Genomic DNA, 21,446 nt, shown 5'->3' on the forward strand with positions numbered 1-21,446 from the left:
GGTCAGTGCCTAACCTGAAGTCCCCCCACAATGCCTGGTTGCTTTCTGCTCATCCCATAGCATCCTTCAGCTGGTGTGTGCAGCTGGACTGAAAGGCCAGGCTCCCTGTCAGCCTGTGAGGGCTTCGCTGGGTTACATATGAGGAACCGATGAGGCTGACAGAGGTAGGGTTTCAGGTACACAAGAGTCTTTCTCACCAAACTGGTTTTCTTAATTCTTTCAGGAAACAAAGTAACAGTCAAACACTGAAGAGATCTTAAGGAAATCATTCTCCTTCATACCAAGATCTGTTGAGAACTGGAGACACCATCACACCCAGCAACCTGGACACCAAGGTCCTTTATCAGACACTGATGGTGACAACTCAGCACTGTGCTGTTACAGACCCAACCAGGAAGGTTCCAGAATTCCCTGTCTATAGCCTCTCAATAGACATAACCTGGTCTGAGCTTGCATATGAATCTACTTTCAGGTGGAAATGACTCTCTCATTGCAGACCAGTTACAATGAGGTACAAGAATCACCTGGCCCCTTCAGGACCATGGGCCTTGCTGGCAGATGGATCAAGGATGCCAAACAGTCCAAACAATGCCAAAGGAAAGGACCTAAGGACATACCCCCAAGCCCTACGAGCAGCATTCTGCTGGTAGACTAGGGCGGGAGTCTTGTCATGTAACCTGCAGGAGATCCTAAATATAGCCTCTCTCTGGGGGTGCTAGAGTGGACCCTGGAATTCTAAGCACTAATAACCCTGAAATCAAAGAAACTGCCCGTTTGATCCAGCATGCCCCACCCCGCCTCCCCAAGCATAAACTGTGAGATGTTAAAGGGCATTGGAATTTTTTTTTTCACAGTAGTCTGGAAAATACTGGGTTACACTACAGAAATCCCTGTATAGGCTGAACACAGCCCCACACTGACTTATTGGCATAATTGGAATGACAGACTGGCTAGCCAGAGAGAATTTACTCCTCTCCCTTGGAGGAGCCAGGGCAGTCCATCTTTCCAGTGGTGGAAGAGAGGCATATCTGGAAAGCTCCCACTTCAGGAGTGACTATCACCTTTTTCTTCTATAGTGTAGGACATGAAGGAGAAATGTCACCCAAAGGCCTAAGAACAAACAAAAGCAATGGAGTTCCGGGTGAAGGTCATCCTAAGAAAACAGTGCCTGCAGTGACAGTGACAGGCACAGACAGAAGCTCACAGTCGGACCCTGAAATCAGGCAGGCATCAGGAGGGCAGGCTCTCAGACGGGCCTAGGGAGCAGGGCCTGTGCCTCCTGACCGGTTCAGATGTGAAACTCTGCAGGAAGAACAGCCGACAAGACTCAAGTCCTGTGCACCCAACAGCATCGCCTTTTCAGCCCAGCACCAAGAATGCACACAAAACACCCTCCAACACTTGTGAGCAACACATCTGGCAAAGATAAAAAATCCACAAATTATTTGGTTTTAAAATATTTATATGGTAATAAGTCACTTGAAATATTAATGCATCTTTTACGAACTCACCCAGAAAACCCATTTTTATAAAAAAAAAAAAGAGAGAGAGAATCCTAGATACTTACCACATAATGGCTTATAGAATTCCTATTCTCAGAGCAACACACATTACACACAGCCCTTTCTCTTTCTCTGAAGAAAAACACCAGAATTTGCGACCCACAGCTGCCCTGAGAAAGCCGGCAGTGCCATCCCCGCCAAAAGAAAGGCAGCAGAGGGCCAAGCAGCCTACTGATGCAAAGCCCCAGGCTGGGCACGAGTGTCCTCAGGGTGCGTGGCTCCTGTCCATCCCTCCCTGCATCCCAGCCGGCTGGAAATCTGGCTCCTGGGGACAGTGCTTGCTGTCTCCAGAGAAAGACAGTGGGTACAAAGAGGAGTGTGCCCCAGCTCACTGTTACTCCTTCAAAAGGACCAGCATGTGCTGGTAACACTGCCCACCTCCCGGATTTCCAAAACTCAGGAAAATGATGTCCAAAACTTAAAAGCCAAGCTCCTGGCTGAAAGCAGTCTCCCCTGAGATCTCTGTCCTCAGATTTCCAGAAAAGAGACAACCAGACCTGCACACCCAAAGCCGCCTGCCGGGGAAGCACTGAAGCACCTGCCATCTCAATCCAGCCTGCTGTTTCTGCAGCTCTGGTCAGTTCCCCTGTGGGGAGTTACCTGGGTTACCAGGCTCTGTGAGTGGTGCTTCTGTGCTCAGAAACCCACCCCCAGATCCCCGTGCCAGAGACATGACCCTTGAACTCCCAAAACATGGAGAAGGAAAAGACTCAACTTTCATAAAAAATACAAGAAAGGCTGTGTGGAAACAGGTGACCTCTACCCTGCTCCTCTCCTCATTTATACTGACCTAAAGAAGAAGTGCTAATTACTACTATGGTGGAGTTTAGACACTTGGTCTACAACTCAGGGGTGGCAGGGCAGTCAGATGCTCAGGCAGGATTTTGGGCTTCGAAGATAGAATGACCTCTCTGGCACACACGTGACCCTGCTACTGTACTGCCAACATGGTAACAGATGTAGATAGCATAGCTACATTCCAATGAAACTTCATTTACGAAAACAGGCGGTAGGCTAGAGTTGGCAGGCAGGTGCCTGGTTTATAAGATGATCTAGACTTCAGCCTTCTGTGGAGAATGCTATCTCCTGAATGACAAGTAGCCATCAAGACATGAAAAACCCCTAAACTTTCATAGAAGAAAAGCAATCAAGACCCTTGCTCAGGAGCCTAAGGTATACATACTTACACCATAGAGCAGCAAAAGCTATCAGTTCAAATCTAAACGCAGCCCACAGTAGCACAGGGCAGGCCGGCTGCAGGACACAGGGTCCAACCAAGGCTTCTTGTAATCTGCGCCTGAAGTAGATGGCTGTGGGCCACCAAAACGAAAATACTTTCTTTACACAGCCTCCGCTTTCCATCCCATTCCCAAGGCTCTAAGCAGCTTCCTCCTCCCTGCAGTGACCGCACAATCAGAAAAGCCAACCACACCTAGATTCCATGAGAGCAGAGCTGACCAGCACCAGCACCAAGAACTGCATCCCGACCAGAGAGGCCTTCTGCCCTCCACAGTTCATAAAAACATACTTTGAAGTATAACCTTTTACATTTTATTCTCACTAGAAAATTCTGAGCCTATGTATTACTTTTTTTTTTCTTTTTCAAGGAGGGTCAGTCACATCAAAAACTCACTACTGTATCTTAGATACCCACTAGAGATCTGGAGACCGAGTAAGCTACAGTGTTAACAGTGAACAGCAAGATCAAGCAGCACCTCTGGGAACGTAGATGGGATCTTCGTACTATACCTCAGGACTCTCACCCCCAAGCCGATGCTGCCACATTCCCATCTCCAGTTGGAGCCAGCCTGCTGTGTGGCGCTGTCGGGCAATCATTCCAACTGGAGTGGAGAAAGACTTGCCTGTGCTGAGGAATTAGTATACATCATTCCAAACATGCTGTCTCTGCTTTCTTACACAGAATAATTAAATCCCTCAAAACAGTCAGCGTCCACTTGGGAAATGTCATAGTGGAATCAGCAAACAGACAAGGTGGAGATTTATTTTTGTGTCCAACTGAAGTAATTATGAGTTGTTGGGCTCACCATTTGCTAATCAAAACTGAAGATGAGTAGATTACCTAATTGAGCTCACAGTTAGGATTCTATTCCGTTCTGATGAGTCCAAGGCCAAACACCCTACATTCAGGGAGGAGAGTGTCGATCACAAAAAGACCACAAAATGGGAAGAGTAAGCAGCAAAGAATGGATCATTGTTCTCAAACAGCTTTGTCCACAGCCAAGAACAGGCAGAAGGCATTCGTTCCCCTCTACTGCCTATGGGATGTGGGGTAGAGAAGATGGCTTGCTACGTCCTGCTTTCTGTGGAGAGTCCAACAGGCAAGGACACGCCCTTGCCAGGAATGAGCTTGCCTCACATACCTGCCATAGTGAGAACTGTGTGTGTGGAGGGTAGGGGTGGGGGGAGGAATCTTGGAATGATTGCTTTTCTTTGTAAACACCCTCCTCTTTGCAGTCAGGTTCCAGGTAAGTCAAGAGCCGCCTCACCTTGGTGCTGATTCCTCACAAAATGCACCTCAGATCCAGCAGTATCTCTGCTTTAGACAGAAATGATACATCAGGTCCATTTACAACACACATTAGCTGTAGTCACAGTACTTTTGTGGGCCAGGTCTTTGAGCAGTTTCTCAGCTTTGGCATTGCTTTGTGGGCCTAATTATTCCTTATGCGGTGCAATGTACAATATTTTACAGCATCCCTGGCTCTGACCACAAGATCCTGAGGCCATGACACACACACACACACACACACACACACACACACACAAATCCCCAAAGATTGTCAGATGTCTGGAGGATTAAGGTCATCCTCACGTAAGCACTGGATTCAGTCTAAACACAAGGCCCACATTGGGTTTCGTGTGACTGTTAAATGTCACCAAATGGGGGAAAAATACTACCAAGCACTCCTGACTTTGATCCTATAACCAAAAAGCTTTCTGCATCACCCTGTGCAGTTTCCTGAGGAAGAGGCACAGACAACTTTCCAAGAGGCCTCAGTTCTCTGACCCTCTAAGCCTGAGCTCCACCAAATCAGGCCTCTCCTCCAGCTCACCTCATCCTAGTCCCAGTACATCACATGGCTCCACTGCACACACTCCACACTGCCCAGTGCTCCCCAGTGCTGGTCTCTGAGCAGCTCACTCTTAGCACAGTCTACAGAGCCAGAAAGATAGGAGGCCTTGAAGTGGCAACCAGCCAGGAACCAACATGAAGGCCAACTTGCCCAAGCAGGAAGGGTCAGCAACTGACAGAGAAGCATTTTGCTAGTCTGACAACCGTGTGACTAAAGGACATGTTACTAACGTAACCAACTGCCTCTCACTCTGCTGTACACTCAACACGTCAGAAGGCTGGGAAATGGTGTCAGATTTAGAAGCTGCCTATTGTGTGGGAAACCTGCTACTTGTTTTCATTAAATAAAGTGCTATGACATACTAACCCTCATGTTTCAATTTCATGACTTCATCTTTACTACTACCTGGACATACAAAGTACTCCTGAGCCGAAAGGCACCTCTCTCTCCACATGGTTTTGGAACTAGCACAACTTATTTTAACAGAGAAAAAGACTCCAACCTGGAAGGGTTGCACCCCCTGGATTTTGACAGCCGAGTCCTTTATTTAGGATGGAGTAGGGCCTCCCAAAGAACCCACAACAAAGCACCCCTCATTTGGTTTGGTTTATCTACCTGTATCTCCAGTGGATCATTACAGGTTGGTTTTTTCCCCCATCAAAATACCAGTGTTGGGATCAAAAGTGCTTGAGAAGATCCAGGTGAAGGTCCCCAGCACTTCGAGAATATGAGAATGACCTCTGACACCCCAGTGCTGTGTCACAGTAGCTCCTCCTCTTCCTCCTCTTCCTCTTCCTCCTCAGATGCATGGCTCTCAGACTCCTCCTCCTCCTCTTGATCCAAGAGTTTTTTAAAAACTTGAAACTCCTCGACAGAGGAACAGGCTGTCCTGGCCAAAAACTCAGCTTCAGAAACTCTGAGAATGTTCCTCAGTGAGGGATTAGGGATCTGTGTCTGCCCCTTCTTATCAGGGGTCTGGTACCGTCCAAGGCGCTCCAGGTAAATGTGTCTCTGCTTGATCTTGGTTATTGAATACTGTAAGAAATTCGTCCTGACTATGTCTAGATGTGTGAGTCCCATCCTGAAATATGCATACTGAAAGATACAAACATGTTCAGGAATCCATGTAGAGAAACCTGAAGCCTGTCATTCCAACTCAAAACAAACTTTAGTCCAAAGTCATTAGTTGCCTAATTAGAAATGGTAGAATAGCCACTGTAGTATAATACCAACACTTTTATGAAATCTCAAGTTTTCAAAGCATTTCCAAATTCAAGCTGAGAAAAATGCATCAGAAAACAAAGGGGCATACAGGGATATACTTTTCTTTAAATAGGGCAACAAAAATCATGAGTGTAGGAAAAATCAGACCCAAAGAAATCCTAAGATACCTAGGAACCTTTAAACACATGTGTGAGCATGCAGCTTGTTTTATCTGAGTATGTCCCAGCAGTGCTTCAGAGCTCAGAGGCCAGGCTAGCTGGCCCACAAGCCTCCAAGGACGCCCTGACTCTACCTCCCATCTCCCCACAGGGGTGCTGGGGCACTGGGCATCCAGCTTAGGTGGGTTCTGGGGATCTGGACTCAGGTCCTCATACCAGCTTTGTTTGCTTGTTTGGTTGGTTTTTAGAGACATGGTCTCTACATAGCCTTTGCTGTCCTGGAACTCACTGTGTAGACCATGCTGGCCTCAAACTCAGAGATCCGCCTGCCTCTGCCTCTGGAGTGCTAAGATTAAAGGAGTGCCCGCACTGCCATCACAGCTATGCACAAGTGCTTATGACCTATCTGTCACTAAACTTTTAGGGCAACTGTCACAATTTCTAAATCTCCTATACAAAAAGATGCCCCAAGGGTTGTAAAGTTTACCTACTTGGACCTGGAATGGGGCAGAGCTAAACAACAGGTTTGCTTTGGAGAGGAGAAAACTGAGGTGTTTTACTCAGAGGCTTCAGACCCTATTCAGCTTTAAAAACCTGAACACTCTGCCATCATCGGCCTAGTCACTTACTCTCACCTGGAATTTGTATTCTAGCTCGTTGGGGTCCTCCTGCAAAACAGTGGGGCATCTGTGCAGAACGTCTGTGATGTGCTGTGCCGTGAACAAGCACTTCTCCCTGAGGACCTTCACAACTCGGTCAATGTCCCGCTGATGCATGGTGAAAACCTCAGGGCAAACGGACAGCACCCGCTTCAGTTTCCCTGTAGAGTGTTAAGCAAAGCATGTAACTTTGGCATGTTCCCGAACGCCAAGGGCTAAACAACATTTAGGGGCTGGTAGATGAGTCAGTGGGTAAAGGCACCTGCCAGCAAACCTGAAACTTGAGTTCAATCCCCAAGACCCACATTGTGGCAGCAGACAATCAACTCTAGAAGTTGTCTTGTGGCACCCACATGGGGGCACAGCAGGATCCTCTCCCTCCACAGGACTGCCCATTCAGAGATCTACTTTCCATGAAGCACCACGCAAAGGACTCTTCACAGACCCAACAACCCTCCCTATGTCCCTGCCTTTTTCTAGTCTTCTATCTGAAGGCGGCAACTTCATACTCTAGGTCTCCTCTTGCTTGCCTAGCATAGAAAGCTTCCCGGGGATTCACTGGGGAATGTTAGAGGAGAGTGGTTTCCTGCACAGTGGGGCTCAGGCTGCTGCTTCTCTCTGTATAATCTAGACATTGTATAGAGACTAACAATCTCTAGACTTGAGAGTCTGAGCTCAATGAAGAGGCCTTTAGGAACAATGGTAGGAACAAGAATATCCAGAACACACAATTATAAGTAGTCTGAGCGTGACCATGTGTTATATCCAACTGTATTATTGTTTGTTTTGTAGGGTCTCCTTGGAAGGCCTGGAACCTGCAGAGCTCCATCCTCCTGACTATAGAGTTCAATTAAAAGAATGCACTACCACACCCAGCCTCCCCGTGTTTTACTGAGTTACATTAGTAACTGTATTCAGACAAATGATATAAGCAGGGCTTCATAAGTGAAGCAAATGGTCTTCTGATGAATAGTTGTGCCGATTTAAAAACTGGAAACTTAAAAGCCACTTAAGACTGTCAAGTAACTTTCCTAACAGCCTAGCTTCCCTGTGAAGAGGCGTTTCCAAAGAGTAAGCTTTATTTTCTCCTCTCAGGCTGTGCTTCACACACTGACTGAGCTTGGGCTTAGATCATGTTACAAGAGACAACGTGTCAAGGGGAACACAGTTATCTTTTTGCTTATCTTCTAGAGGAGGCATGCCGAGACACCAAACACAGTGGGCTCTAAGCCTCCCCACTTTGGGGGTGAAATCTTACCAGGAACAGTCAGTAATGAAATAAAAGCAGTCAAATGGGTAGAGTTCACTGGAGAGCCCCACCTCCCTTCTCCAGAAGGGTGACAGCTGTTGGAAGGTGGAGGGCACTCTAACAGCCTTCCAGGAACCGGGCACCATCAGCTCTGAAAGCTGTGTGTGGGATGTTTTTGCGGAGGTCACACATTTGCATACACATACATCACTACCATAGAGCAACACTAACCCACCAAAACCAGACTCCATGTCCCCATTGATCTGGAGCTAGAGATCTCAATGAACACACAGGAGGCTCACTTTGGCCTTGGTTCTCTCTTCTTGGGCTCCTCTATCCCACATCCCCCTTACAACGGCATCTGCAGAGAGCCCACTGCACATCTTCTTGAAGACACTGACCTCTCCTCAGCAAACTTTCCTACCTCACTTCCTCTGAGTAAGGTGTGTTTAGCCCACAGCACACATGCATCCCAGGGTATTGATGAATGCAGCCTAGCTCATTTGTAGGTGACAATTCCATGCCTTACTATCAAAAGGCTGGACATCCCTGCTAGGGTAAGCTATTTTCTCCCTAACTGACTCCTCTCCCTCTATAAAGTCTGCTGCATCTTATACCTTCTCCAAGGCCAAGCTTCCGAAGGTAACTGGAACGCCTCTTCATCTGCATGCTAGACAGTTTCAGCAACTGGGGATTTTTCTTCAAGGCATTAAATACAGGCTCTGGGTTCAACCCCAAGAGTAGGAGTTCTGAAACTATACCCAGCAACTGTTGAGGATGGACACTTGGCTGTATACTAAACAAGCTGTGAATGTGGGCTTCAGCAAAACCCATGTCCTGGAGGGAACGGATGACCTTTTCAGGCTCCAAGGACTCAGGATCCACACAAGGCTTCTGTTCCTCATGAAGACACTGAACAAGTCGTGTCCTGTTTTCTGGTTCCTGCATGTACTTTTGGGGTGTAATGCTGGAAAACTCTTGAAAGCTTCCTCTACCGGGCACTGTAGTCAGTTTGCAAGACAAAGAAGGGCTCATCTGTTTCTGTTCTCTGAGATGAGGGGTCTGCCTAACCAAACAGGCCCAGGAGAGGGCCAGTAGACGATGCCACTCAGGAACCTGTAAGGCAGAGCAAAAACAGAATCAGTCCCACCTCAGAATAATGACCACCACAAGATTACTGAGCCAGTAACCTTGAACCTCAGCTTGACCCTTGGCCCACAAAAGCTAACAGTTTTTGTAAACAATCTGTAAAATCTTCTCTGGGTCTAAAAAGTCTCCAAAGAATAAAAGTAGCATGCAAACGACCGCACTTACTGAAGATATTGAAGCATAAGCAATATCTACATACTGAAGATACAGGGCACGAGCAATAGTATTTGGTTGAAAATTCTGAACCTCAGACTAGCCACCAGACAGGTACACTACCTAATTTCATTCCAACAAAGGATAGTTTTGTTTTGTTTTTCAAGGATCCCTTCCATTAAAAGAAGAATATTTGGGGGAAGGAATCTGTCGATTTGTACACAGTAGCCCCAGGTGTTGGGACTAGCACATAACAAATTAAGCACAGAGCATCCGGTGCCCGCCAGAATGGTCTCAAACACCCCGCTCTTGCCGCTGGTGGTGGTCCAGGCCTCCCTAGCCATTAGGCAGCACACAGCCGAAACTCCGGAGAAGCCAGAAGCTATTCTGAGGGCCACACTGTCTGTGCACACGCCACCCGGGAGCGCTACTGCCACAAGGTGCCCAGACCGGAACACCAAGAACCAGCGTCAGCGCCTCCTGAACGTCCCGCCAACAGCCGCTGTGAGCCCGGGACCTAGGGCAACCTCACCTGCCTTCCCAGCGAAGCCATGGAGACCAAGCGAAGAACAACTGTGAGACCGGAAGAGGCGGTCCTTCCTGGCTCACAACGTCCGGCCTCCGATCTGTGTCCGCCGAACTCCCGGGGTGTGGCGTTCTTTCGTTCCGCAGCCAAGCCCTTGATCCCAGATGCTCGTGCCCAGCACCTGCAGCTTGCAGGTGCAGCTCCCTTTAGTTGGGCATACTCGGTTGCATGGTCTCTGCCAGGAACAAGCAACACTACCTGGGTTTTAAAACTGCTCTTCAGAGTACAGGTGAAACCAAACTACCCCGAAGCGCACACCGTCGTTTTCTGTTGTGAAACTACTTTTACTGGGGCCGGGGGAGGAGGGGAGAATATGACAAAAAACAATCACCTGTGTTAAAGATAGTACAAGGCCAAATAAGATAACGCTGTGATTGTGGAATTAGGATCCTGCAGACCAAAACCAAATTATCATGGATTATTCTTAGCCTTTTTGAAATCCATTCATCGTCCACCTGTCTAACTTAACAGCTTTGTGACAATGAATACCTTTAAAATATATTCCTAGACCAACAATGGTTTTCACCAATCCAAAAGCCAATAGCATCACTAAATAATATCTAAAACTGAGTTAAGTGTTTTCCTAGTTTTGCCTTATCCTTCCTATCTGTGGTCCCCACCAATGTGTCTGGTAAATGCCTTGATTTATGGCTTTATTCTCTAGCTAGTAATATCTCACCTAACTTCATCCATGGTGGAGAATCTTTTGGAAAAACCAAATTTGTGTTCCTGGGCTCATCTTTGAGGTAAGTAGGTTTGTTTGTTTGTTTGTTTGTTTGTTTTTTAACTTTATCTGCATTTATTTTATGCTGAATTTATTCACGTGCCATGAGTTTTTGTTTCTTGTTTCTTCTGGGATATCCTTTTCTTCTGTGCAACCTCCTCTTCTGGCTTTAGAATGATCTGTTCCCTCTCAGTGAGGATCATCTCAATGTGGCAGGGGGAGCTCATGTATGGGTTAATCCGGCCATGAGCTCTGTAGGTTCGTCGGCGCATCTTAGGTGCCTTGTTCACCTGGATGTGTTCAATGACAAGAGAATCTAAATCTAAGCCCTTAAGTTCAGCGTTACTCTCTGCATTTTTAAGCATGTGCAGCAAAAATTCAGCACTCTTTTTTGACCACCGACCAGCCGCATTGTTTGGCCTGGGCGCACCTACTGACTCCACCATTATAACACCGGAATGGCACACATTGCTTCTTTAAAGTGATGTCCTTCAGATACTTGGTGGCTTTGCAGATATGCATACCCTTGATGGCCTGGGCAGATTCCCGGGTGTTCTTAAAGTGAACACGAAGGTTTGAACCTCTTGATTTGCATGATTTTGGGGGGTTTTTCTGGGTCAAGAGAGTAGCGAAACATCTTGGCAGATGACCTCTGGCTGCTTACAGGAAGAGAGGAGGTAAGTAGTTTGTGATGGACACTGTAATACAGCAATAAGTTCTCAGGACAGCCCAAACTCTCCCTGAAATGGTTATGTACAGATCTAGACCCAGATAAAAGTATTTGGTAAGTTCTGTTGTTTACAGACTTGTGTTTAGTCAGCAAGATGGCTCAGGAATTCAGACACTGACCACACCAGCTTGGTGACCTGAGTTTGATTCTAGGGACCCATGCAAAAGTGAAGACACAAACCCACTCCACCGAGCTGTCCTTTGAGACAGACAGACAGACAGACAGACAGACACACACACACACACACACACGAAGGTGTCTGCTATTTTTAAAAAACAGAATATGGCCCAAGTAATGAAATTACAGGGAAAATGACAATAGCCCTCCCAGCCCAGAGGTCTGGCTTCACTTATGGATGGAGCACCAGAAGCTTCCAAACCAACCTCTATGCACTGAATTTGCATCTTAGACATGAAGGTGTCTTAGTCAGGGTTTCTATTCCTGCACAAACATCATGACCAAGAGACAAGTTGGGGAGGAAAGGGTTTAGTCAGCTTACACTTCCACATTGCTGTTCATCACCAAAGGAAGTCAGGACTGGAACTCAAGCAGGTCAGGAAGCAGGAGCTGATGCAGAGGCCATGGAGGGATGTCACTTACTGGCTTGCTTCCCCTGGCTTATTCAGCTTGCTTTCTTAGAGAACCAAGGACTACCAGCCCAGGGATGGTATCACCTACAAGGGGCCCTCCCCCATTGATCACTAATTGAGAAAATGCCTTGCAGCTGGATCTCATGGAGGCATTTCCTCAACTGAGGTTCCTTTCTCTGTAATAACTCCAGCCTGTGTCAAGTTGACACACAAAACCAGCTAGTACAGAAGGGGAGGGAAGAAAACAAAGAAGCTGTGTTCTAACAGCTGCCTAGATTCCACCACTTCTAAGCCATACCTATTTCTTGCCGGCCTATTGGCTGCTCCAGAGAAAAAGGATCTGGCTATTGCATCAATAAACACATAACTGCTTTGTGCTAGGCAATGATCTAGTGCTGAAGTGCTTAAACATCTTTTGACAGAAAGATTCTATCTATAGAGGACAAGAAAGTTGTAATCTGTATAAAACTAAAGAATTACTTTTGTCTTAATTTTCTTCCTAAATAAATATTATTTAAGCCTTTACACCTAAAGCCTAAGGAAACTCTGCCACTCCAACTTTTTGAGAACAATCTAGGAACCTGAACAAGTCAGCCAGCTCTGAAGCAGTGGTAGCTAAGACACAGGGTACTGTGAAAATCTGGCGGCATCTTCAGTCCTCACCAAATTTCATTCTTAAATCAGACTTGAAATTCCACGGGAAAAATTATAGCTGCTGCCTCACAACTTTAGTCTCAAGGCTTTATCTTTGGTTTTGTTCTTCTGCAAAGAACACTCATAAGGCATCGGACTGTAAAACCAAAAGCTTTAATGATTTTCTTTTCTTTTCTTTTCTTTTTTTCTTTTTGGTTTTTTGAGACAGGGTTTCTCTGTATAGCCCTGGCTGTCCTAATGATTTTTTTTTCTAATATAGAAATGGTTCTTGGAAAGCTGGATTTTGTATCTTCAACCGGCTATACTCCTGTCTGGGGGAAAGAACAATTCTGCAATATCTTGTGTTTTATGTGTAATAAAGACTATAAGGGAAAATGTTTGTTTCATTCTTGGAAACAAAGTCATCTGAAATCAAAAGCTAAAATGTCACTAACTTCTGAATGTCACTAACTTCTGGGAACTGGGTCCTAGAAACCGTCACAGACACTGGTAGGGTTGAAGCTCTTCAACTAGACATAAAGGTATAGTTAGAGCCCGTCACATTAGACAAAGTAGAGCTGAGCCAGTCACAGGATGTCTGAAAGTACTAGCAGGGCATTATGGATTAACAGATGACTAACAAGCCTGAACCCCCAGACCAAACTAGGACAGATTTCTTTTTAGCTATAGTAAATAGGGTACAGAAATGGAAAACAAAAGTCAGGCAGTGGTGACACACGCCTTTGATCCCAGCATTTGGGAGGCAGAGGCAGGCAGATTTCTGAGTTCGAGGCCAGCCTGGTCTACAAAGTGAGTTCCAGGACGGCCAAGGCTACACAGAGAAACCCTGTCTCGAAAAAACAAACAAACAAACAACAACAACAAAAAGAAATAGAAAACCAAGTTTATCTCATATAGTCCTGGCCAGTTTAACTGTTAACTAAGTAGCTTTAATTTGGAAAATTTTTAAGAAAATAAATAAATATTCTGGCCATTTTTGTCTGGCCACTTCTATAGACTCCATACATCTGTCACATGTCACATGTACCAAGTCAGTGGGAAAGAAACCTACACACAAAACCAGGAAGAACTGGGCATGGTGACACACACCATCAGTCCTAATGCTTGGGAGGCAAGCGCAGGCAGATCTGTCAGTTTAAGGTCTACCTGGTCTACATAGTTGAGTTCCAGGCCAGCCAAAGTTACATGGTGAGATCCTGTCTCAAAAACTTACAAGCAAAAACAAACAACAAAAATAGAGAACTTAAACACTCCTTGTGTCTTTCTGAGGCTTACAACTTAAAGCCCTTTAATAGTACAGTATAACTGAACATTAGAATGATTTTCAAGGTTATAAAAAAACATGAATTACAAGTCTATATCATAAACCTAAGAAAACTAGCATCGCAGGCTCTTGTAGCATTTGCATAGGAATCTAGAAGCAGAAGTCATCCCAATCCTTCACAACTTCCTTTCTCCAGGTAGAAAGCCCTGAAATCCATACAACTGCCCAAACCAAAGAGCAGGAGAGCTTGCTCAGCTGACTGGCAAAGAGGGGTCCTTAAGATGCAAGCAGTGCTGGTCACCACGAGTCTCCCTGGGAGCAGGAGGCCCACAGAGACCCTCTCTCTGAGCCATTTCACTTGGACTCCTACTCCCAATCTCCAGACTTGCAGCTGACAGCAGGCCACTTTCTGAAAGATGAAGATAATACATTGCATATTAGCAAACAAATTCTAAAAAAAAAATGTTTAGGACAACAGAATGGAGAGGCAGTGGCTTCTGAACCCCCAGTGGTGATATTCTTGAAGTATAGAGTCTGCTAAGATGCTAGTGAAGGGGTGCTAATCTCCAGTCTGGTTCCCCAGGGGCTCTGACTTGGGGCTAGGAAGCCTTGTCTGAAGAGGCATGTCCTGTGTGGAGCCCCATAGCATCATGTTCAGCATCTGTACCCTTATCCCTCTTTGGACCAGACAACTGACTCTCCAAACTGTTGCCTTCCCACCCCTCCTAGCCAGGGCTATTATAAGCACTTGTCCTCCCTCTAAGGGTCTCTGCATAATCAAGCCCTATTTTTCAGGCCAGCCACAAACTCTTGACACATGGATTTAGGACAGAAGGAGTCTCAACTAGGATGGATGATCACCTCCCCACCCCAAACAAAGACAGTAAGAAAAGGAGGGGAAGAGGAAGGGAGACTCAGACTTCTCACCTGGCTGGTTGGTCCTACACACCTCTTCCCAAGTATAGCTAGCAAGGTTCACAGGCTGTGTCACCCAGGGGTCCCTGATCAGCTTCTCCAAAGTGGTCCGCTGCTCAGGGCAAGGCTGCAGCAGTCCAGACAGAAGACTCATAAGTTCTAGGGACATAAAGAACACAGGAGGATCCAGGCCGAAGTCAAATGGAACACATCTCAGACCTATAGATTTCAAGCTATCCTGCCTCACAGAGCCTCCCACAGGGCAAGGAGGCAGCCAGGAGTTCTAGGGCATCAAGGCCTGGCCTGATATACTCAGGAAATGCATTTATGAGCCCGTCAACTCCAAAGTGTTAGTGTGGAAGTTGAGATCCAGATCACTCAAAGCCCAGACTGTCTTCTTACAAGGTGCGCTGGCTAGTTTTATGTCAACTTGACACAAACTAGAGTTATTTGGAAAGAGGGAATTTCAATTGAGAAAGATGCCCCCACCAGACTGGCCTGTGGACAAGCCTGTGGGGCATTTTCTTGAATTGATGTGGGAAGGCCCAGATCACTTTGAATGGTGCCAGTGTGAATGCGCTGGTATTCCTGGATCTTTAAGAAAGGAGGCTAAGCAGGCCATGAGGAGCAAGTCAGAAGCAGCACTCCTCCATGGCCTCTGCATCTGCTCCTGCCTCCAGGTTCTAGCCGTTTTAGTTCCTGCCTTCACTTCCCTGACTTCCCTCAGTGATGGACTGTGATGTGTAACTGTAAGCTGAAATACTTTCCTTCCCAAGTTGCTTTTGGTCACAGTGTTTTATCTCAGCAACAGAAACCCTAACTAAGGCTGACACAGGGGCTTTGGTGTGAGTGATTGTGGAGAGACATGACACGCAAAAGAAAATGGTAGCCAGCTGAAGCATCTCAGATCAGTCTGTGGGAAAGTAGACTAAGCTGTAACAGGACCCCAACAGTAATTTGTACTTGGCCCTACTTCCTCCAAATGTATTTACGTGTTGACCAGGGCCTCCCTGAGCCTTGTCATCAGGAACGCAATCTGTGCAGCAAGAACCCGTGGAGCATCACAGTCCACCACTACAGCATCTTAGGGATCCACAACTTAGTGAAGCTCCACAGCTAAGTACATCCCTCCACAGTATGCATGCTGGGAACTCCACCCTAATGTGATGGTGCAGGGAGTAAGCTGTTGAGAGGTGGTTAGAGTTTGAGGAAGCCATGGGTGGGAGAGACAGGTGAGCTGATGTCCTAAGAGGTAGAAAAGACTAAGTTCCCTGTCTCCACCATGAGGACATAGAAAGAAGGTGCCATCCACGAGCCAAAAAGAGGTCTCACTGAGAACTGAACCAGCCACCACCTTTACTCAGACTTTCAGCTCCTGCAACTGTGAAATGGCAGTCTGTTAGTTAAGGCCCTATGTGTGATTCTTAAAACAGTCAGAGGTGTCTAACCTACACAGAGGCTAAGGCAGACTGAAGATCTGCCACCATGTGGGTTCTCCCAGTGAGTGACTGCTGTGGGCCCACAGGATGCCAGAGTGGACGGGGCCGGAGCTGCCCCTGACACATCTGCCAGCTCCAGGAGCTCCGCTGGGCTCCAGGCTCCGGAGGCCCTGCTCCAAGCTTAGGAAGCCTTCCTGGCCTTTGACTCCCTGGCTTTCATTAAGGATACAAAGTACCACTTGGCCTCAAGCTGCTGTCACAGCAGCTCTCAGGACATTTTGCACGTGAGCTGCTGATGGTCAAATCTCCTCCTGCACTGACGTTACCCTCTTCCACAAATGGGGCTTCTGACCTCAGATCTGCTGCTACAGATACTGTTACTGACTGCAAAGTATCACTTTCAAGAGGGCCTTGAAGGTCCAAGGGACATTAACAGAAATTGCCAAAATGGTTTTGAGACATTAAAATTATTATGCTCAGATCAAAATGTTAGAAGAATAAAAAAGAAAGGTCAAAGAGGTCATCAGGACAGAGGAGACAGAAACAAAAGTGCCGAGTTCTCAGCTGATGCTCTCCTTTGCCACCTGGCACTCATGCTCACCTTGGGAAACCAGGAATGGGGGATGAATAACTGCCTCCATGGTCTCCTCCACCTCACAGAAGGGATTCTCCTCGAAGATGAGCGTGTACAGGGTGACCCCCAGAGACCACATCTCCAGCTCTGGCCCTCTGTAGCTGCAAGGAGGAAAGGAGACCAGTTCAGAGTTTCTCTGCACTCACTCAAAGCTCATGGAGCCAGCCCCGACCCTGAGGGCCAGAGCCTTCCATCCCCAGCCAGAGACTCCAATTCTCACAGTGCACTCAGGGTTGTCCCAAGCAAGAGACGTATGCCACGTGGAAGGATGCAGAATGAGACAAGGTCACACCCGAGAGGCCCACAAGCAGAACTAGCACATGAACAACTGAAAAGGATGGGCAGGGAGCAGAGAGCACAGTGCAGACAGGAGACAGGTACAGTACACAGACCACTAAATACTGAGATGGGCGTTTCATGGCCTGAGTGTGGAGCAGCAGACCAGCCACACAAAGCATGTATAGTGAGCCAGTTGACATGCAGTTCCTCCTCAATACAAACTACATTCCAGCCAGTCTTGCTACTGGGCTTCTTATATGGGCAGCACAACAAGCTTTATTTAAATAATGACTACTGGAACTGGAGACACACCTCCAGTTAAGAGCACTGGCTGCTCTTCCAGAGAACTTGGGTTCCATCCTTGCAACCACATGGTAGCTAACGACTGTCTGTAATTCCAGTCCCAGGAGCTCTGACTTAGCTAGGTTTCTATTGCTGTGATAAAACACAGTGCACCATCAGGATAGCTAAGACAGGATTGTGGAGCAGGAAACTGGAGGCAGGAACTGAAGCAGAGACCGTGGAGGAATCCTGTTTACTAGCTTGCTCAATCTGCTTTCTCATGCAACCCAGAACCACTCACTCAGAGATAACACATCCCACAGTGAGTTAGGCCCTCCCACATCAGTCATTAATGGAGAAAATGCCCCAAGGGCCAATCTGGTGGGGCATTTTCTCAGTTGAGGTTTACTCTTCCCAAATGACTCTAGTTTGTGTCACAATGACAATACACTAACCAGAATAGGATCCAACACCCTTTGCTGGTTTCTGCAGGCACTGAACATGCTACACAGAAATACACGCAGGCAAAACACCCAAACACATAAAATAAGAAAAATAAAACTCTGAAATAATGATTATTCCTGAAATTGAGAGTACGTACAGCAAGTTACAGAGGAATCACTCGAGAATTCCATCTTTTGAGACTTTCCTCTTTGTTTTCTATTTTTCTAACTTTCTGTAACATCAAACCACAAACAATCAAAAGTTGAAATAGTAGAAGAGACCCCTTATGTCCATGTCTAGCTACCTGCACACTTATTTGCAGAACATTTTCCTCATCACTCAATAAAAAGGCATACACTGAAACCATTTCTTCCTAAAATCACAACAGTCATGGGCTTTATGTAAGAGGCAAGAAGAGGGCAAACTACAAGAGTGTGTGATACGTACGGATTTCCAATGAGAACCTCAGGTGCACAGTATTCGATTGTTCCACAAAAGGTATAAAATAGTTTGCCCCTCTCTAAGTAGGCAGCTGAGCCAAAATCTATCAGCTTAATTGTGAAGTCCTCAGCAATCACAATGTTCTCATCCTTGATGTCTCTATGGATGATGCCTTGGGAGTGCAGGTATCCTACAGCAGACACTAGCTGGAATCAGAGGAAAGGGGAACACTTCAAAAGCAATTCAAGTAAAACATGCATGTACACTAAATATTAACAAGAAAAAAAGAAAAGCATCAACAAAGCAAAGATAAACACTGTCCAATGCATGGTGCTGGAGGCGTGGTTCTGCAGAGTCAGGAGGCATAGCAGCTCTGGGAGTCCATCTCTGTGCCTCACACAGCAGAGTTTGCCAGAAAGCAAACGTATGGCTCACAATGTCTCTACTGTTACTACTAACTAAAGAAAGCCTCCCAGCAGACACCTGTCCCACAACCATCTCAGGAGGAAAGACAGGCCGAGTCCACATGCACAGGCACTGTGTGGACACCTCAGCTAACAGGACAGGAAAGCACCTTGTGCAGAGGGCAGGCTACGGTTCAGTTCGAGGTTGAAGCAGGAGCAGATGATCCTGATGCAGGGCTCTAGCAGCTCCTCTGCATAGTCTGGTCACCATCATTCCCCAGACAGCACATCGACTACTTTGTGGAGTAAGTGGCCTCTCAGGAAGTAGGTTATATACAGGCACTCTGCCTCTGGGGGGCAGTCATCATAACACCCGTCTGCCCAGGCACTGTGTCTCCTTCAGTAAAACTAATTATACCACAGTTTGGATAGCAACTGGAGCAACCAACTTAGTAATTTCATGGACATAATCAATCATTTTGATCTTTAGAGTCAATGTTATACTTCCAAATAAAAATCTTTTTCTTTTTCTTTTTTTTTTTTTTTTGGTTTTTCGAGACAGGGTTTCTCTGTATAGCCCTAGATATCCTGGAACTCATTCTGTAGAGCAGGCTGGCCTTGAACTCAGAAATTTGTCTGCCTCTGCCTCCCAAGTGCTGGGATTAAAGGTGTGCACCACCACGCCCGGCTATAAAAATCTTTAAATCAGAAAGATAGTTAATGGCATGTCAACTAAGGTCAATCAATGAATAAAGAAGTATCCATTATAAACACTTGCCTGCATATTTACATATATAGATTTTTAGAAACACACAGGCATGCATGTACATATACACGCAGACATATATACATGCTTAACATTCATAAACATATAAACACGTGCCCATGCATACACAGACACATACATGTTAGAGCCCAATCAGGAGATCCTGGTACAAGGAAGAAATCTTGCTATGTAGCCCAGAGTGGCCTTGAACTCCCTATGCTCCTGCTTCAGCCTCTGCAGTGCTGAAATTATAGGTATGTACTGCCACGATTAGTCAGAAACCATAGTTTTCATAAGACTGCAATGTCTCTCTACAACTAAACTGTATTGAACTCGTCCCTCCTTCCTACAAGCCCCAGATGTGCCTGCTGTCTAGACAGCTGCCCACTGTGCTGCTCCCTGAGGTAGAACTGCTGTCCACAGGCTCCAGCCCCATCTTTGACAAACAAGAAAGAAGGAAATATAGACAGACTGACGGATGGATGGATGGATGGATGGATGGATGGATGATAGGAAGGAAGGAGAAAAGGAAATATATAATCTTCTGACAGAAGTGTGAGAGGGGTAGTAGGGCATTCTTTTGGCATTTCATAAAAGCTGAAACACACATGGAGAAGCCTGAGAAACTTTCAGGAGTTTACAACTTTGAAGAAATGCTAAGTTTTCAAGAGGAATCACATCACTTTCAAAATATAACCAAAGGACAAATATACACGTTCCACACATTTCTGGAGGACCTAAGGGAGGAACCACTGCCTTTTCATTATTTGAAACAAGAATCACTGTCTCCACCCTCCTTCCCTTTCCTGGTTCTCAGATGCCTTCCAGATTTGCTCATCACCTTCTCATTCCTAAAACTTGAGCAGAGATCCATACACACTTAAATACAAAAGCAGAGCAAGACAAGCTTTGACATGGGAAGCTCACATCGGAGTCTTTCTGCCTCTTTAGGTAACCTCGGATTTAATCCCAACAGCCTTTCCATGTAGTCACAACAGTGCTTTTAACTGCACACATTAAAAGGTTAAGGCTGTACACAAGGTCACATGGTTGGTGAGGACACAAAATCAAAGACCCAGAACTCACAGCAAATGATGACTTTGTTGTTTAATGCTTGTGACTGGTATATATATGAATTAACTTGAAACACTACAATACACTTCCCTGGTAATTCCTTCCATTCTCCCTTTCTCTTACTCCATCAAGCCCACAGCTGAAGGCTAACACTGGCTCACTGAGAAAACTGTCTACATGCCACTAACCTTTGCAGCCATGGAGCTCAACCACCCCTGCCCACATCCAGCCCACATGCAGCCCACAGAGCGCCGGCCCACTCTCACTTGTCGAAAGATGAAACTCGCCAGGGGCTCATCCAAGCAGGGATGGTGGTCAATGAAAGCAAAGAGGTCCATGCCAGAGCCGTGCTTTTCCATCACCAGCTGGAAGAACTCTTGGTTTTCGAATATATCCAGAACCTGAAAAGAGACAAGGCCAGGTCCAGTTTTGTCTAAAAACAACTCCAGTCAACAGATTGTTAAAGAAGCGCCATGACAGCACGCAGAGAATCACCATCTACCTTGATTATGTTGGCATGGTCCACCTTGGACAGAATTGCAATCTCTAAAGTAACTCTTCCAAGTTTGGGATCCTCAATCCAGCAATCCTCTAAAACCTTCTCCTTCTTAATAAACTTCACCACCACCTATATGGGAGAAGAGCAGAGTCCTCTACCATCTGTTAAGCCCTGTGCCCACCACTGGCTTTCTATCTCCCCAAGACCCATTAGCCATGTAAAAAGAATGTAGCAAGTCCCTGCAACAGGAGAAAAGGAGGAGGAAGCAGCTGAATAAAAAGGCTGGCAATTTCTACTTGCTTATTATGGGCAGGATGGGATGGATGGGGTCCCTGGAGGTGCTGAGAAGCCATGGCCAATGCTGGAAAAAAGAAGTCTCCAAAAAAAAAAAAAAAAGAAGTCTCAGCATGTCAGCCACTCTAAGACAGGCTGTTACTCAGGAGACTGGCTACTACACAGAGTGCTAGGAATA

At 46.2% G+C, this 21,446-nt stretch overlaps 3 protein-coding genes, 1 long non-coding RNA gene and 1 pseudogene across 16 annotated transcripts in view; 2 read left to right on the top strand and 3 right to left on the bottom strand.

Annotated features, from left to right (window-relative positions):
* The window catches only part of Sned1 (sushi, nidogen and EGF-like domains 1), a 65,270-nt gene extending 60,248 nt beyond the window's left edge, over nucleotides 1–5,022 (top strand). For 6 of the 7 annotated variants that reach the window (XR_003954306.1, XM_030252567.1, XM_006529317.3 and 3 more), the window contains one exon: nucleotides 224–5,022. Coding sequence is in view for 6 of the 7 variants with exons in the window: in XM_030252567.1 (XP_030108427.1) it covers nucleotides 224–235 (12 nt within the window). In the remaining variant the exon portion in view is untranslated. The remainder of the gene's footprint in view (nucleotides 1–223) is intronic. The other variant, NM_172463.4, reaches the window with a different exon arrangement.
* A 139-nt stretch (nucleotides 5,023–5,161) lies between these two features.
* Mterf4 (mitochondrial transcription termination factor 4) lies at nucleotides 5,162–9,836 on the bottom strand. 2 transcript variants are annotated; one of them, NM_001310756.1, is made up of 4 exons: nucleotides 9,782–9,836; nucleotides 8,565–9,063; nucleotides 6,675–6,859; nucleotides 5,162–5,541 (listed from the first exon to the last, which is right to left on the bottom strand). In NM_001310756.1, exons 1-4 carry the CDS (start codon nucleotides 9,800–9,802, stop codon nucleotides 5,335–5,337), a joined length of 912 nt encoding a protein of 303 aa, NP_001297685.1. In that variant the 5' UTR covers nucleotides 9,803–9,836; the 3' UTR covers nucleotides 5,162–5,334. The 2 variants fall into 2 exon arrangements, with proteins under 2 accessions (NP_001297685.1, NP_835152.1); NM_178051.4 differs by having other exon boundaries at nucleotides 5,162–5,752.
* An 84-nt stretch (nucleotides 9,837–9,920) lies between these two features.
* Gm28535 (predicted gene 28535) lies at nucleotides 9,921–21,269 on the top strand. Its single transcript, NR_151531.1, has 3 exons — nucleotides 9,921–10,064; nucleotides 10,500–10,581; nucleotides 20,608–21,269. It is a non-coding gene; the product is annotated as a predicted gene 28535 (long non-coding RNA).
* On the bottom strand, nucleotides 10,618–11,231 carry Gm7867 (predicted gene 7867; annotated as a pseudogene).
* Pask (PAS domain containing serine/threonine kinase) overlaps nucleotides 13,394–21,446 on the bottom strand; it is a 34,086-nt gene continuing 26,033 nt past the window's right edge. For 4 of the 6 annotated variants that reach the window (XM_006529666.3, XM_017321037.1, XM_006529667.2 and 1 more), the window contains exons 13-18: nucleotides 20,978–21,103; nucleotides 20,742–20,876; nucleotides 18,238–18,437; nucleotides 16,753–16,886; nucleotides 14,725–14,871; nucleotides 13,401–14,206 (exon numbers count right to left, since the gene is read on the bottom strand). In XM_006529666.3, the coding sequence (XP_006529729.1) occupies nucleotides 14,049–14,206; nucleotides 14,725–14,871; nucleotides 16,753–16,886; nucleotides 18,238–18,437; nucleotides 20,742–20,876; nucleotides 20,978–21,103 (900 nt within the window). In that variant the 3' untranslated portion in view covers nucleotides 13,401–14,048. Of the gene's footprint in view, nucleotides 14,207–14,724; nucleotides 14,872–16,752; nucleotides 16,887–17,947; nucleotides 18,023–18,237; nucleotides 18,438–20,741; nucleotides 20,877–20,977; nucleotides 21,104–21,446 lie in introns of all 6 variants that reach the window. The other 2 variants (XR_001784731.2, NM_080850.2) reach the window with 2 other exon arrangements.

The sequence above is a fragment of the Mus musculus genome, chromosome 1 (assembly GCF_000001635.26).
Source record: "Mus musculus strain C57BL/6J chromosome 1, GRCm38.p6 C57BL/6J".
NCBI classification, from domain to species: domain Eukaryota; kingdom Metazoa; phylum Chordata; class Mammalia; order Rodentia; family Muridae; genus Mus; species Mus musculus.

Coding starts and splice junctions, on each gene's coding strand:
- Mterf4 (NM_178051.4), bottom strand. CDS start 9,802: ATGGCTTCGCTGGGAAGGCAG. Junction 9,064..9,781: donor TGGCTTCGCTGGGAAGGCAG/GTGAGGTTGCCC, acceptor TCTGCCTTACAG/GTTCCTGAGTGGCATCGTCT. Junction 5,753..6,674: donor AGCTAGAATACAAATTCCAG/GTGAGAGTAAGT, acceptor TGTATCTTTCAG/TATGCATATTTCAGGATGGG.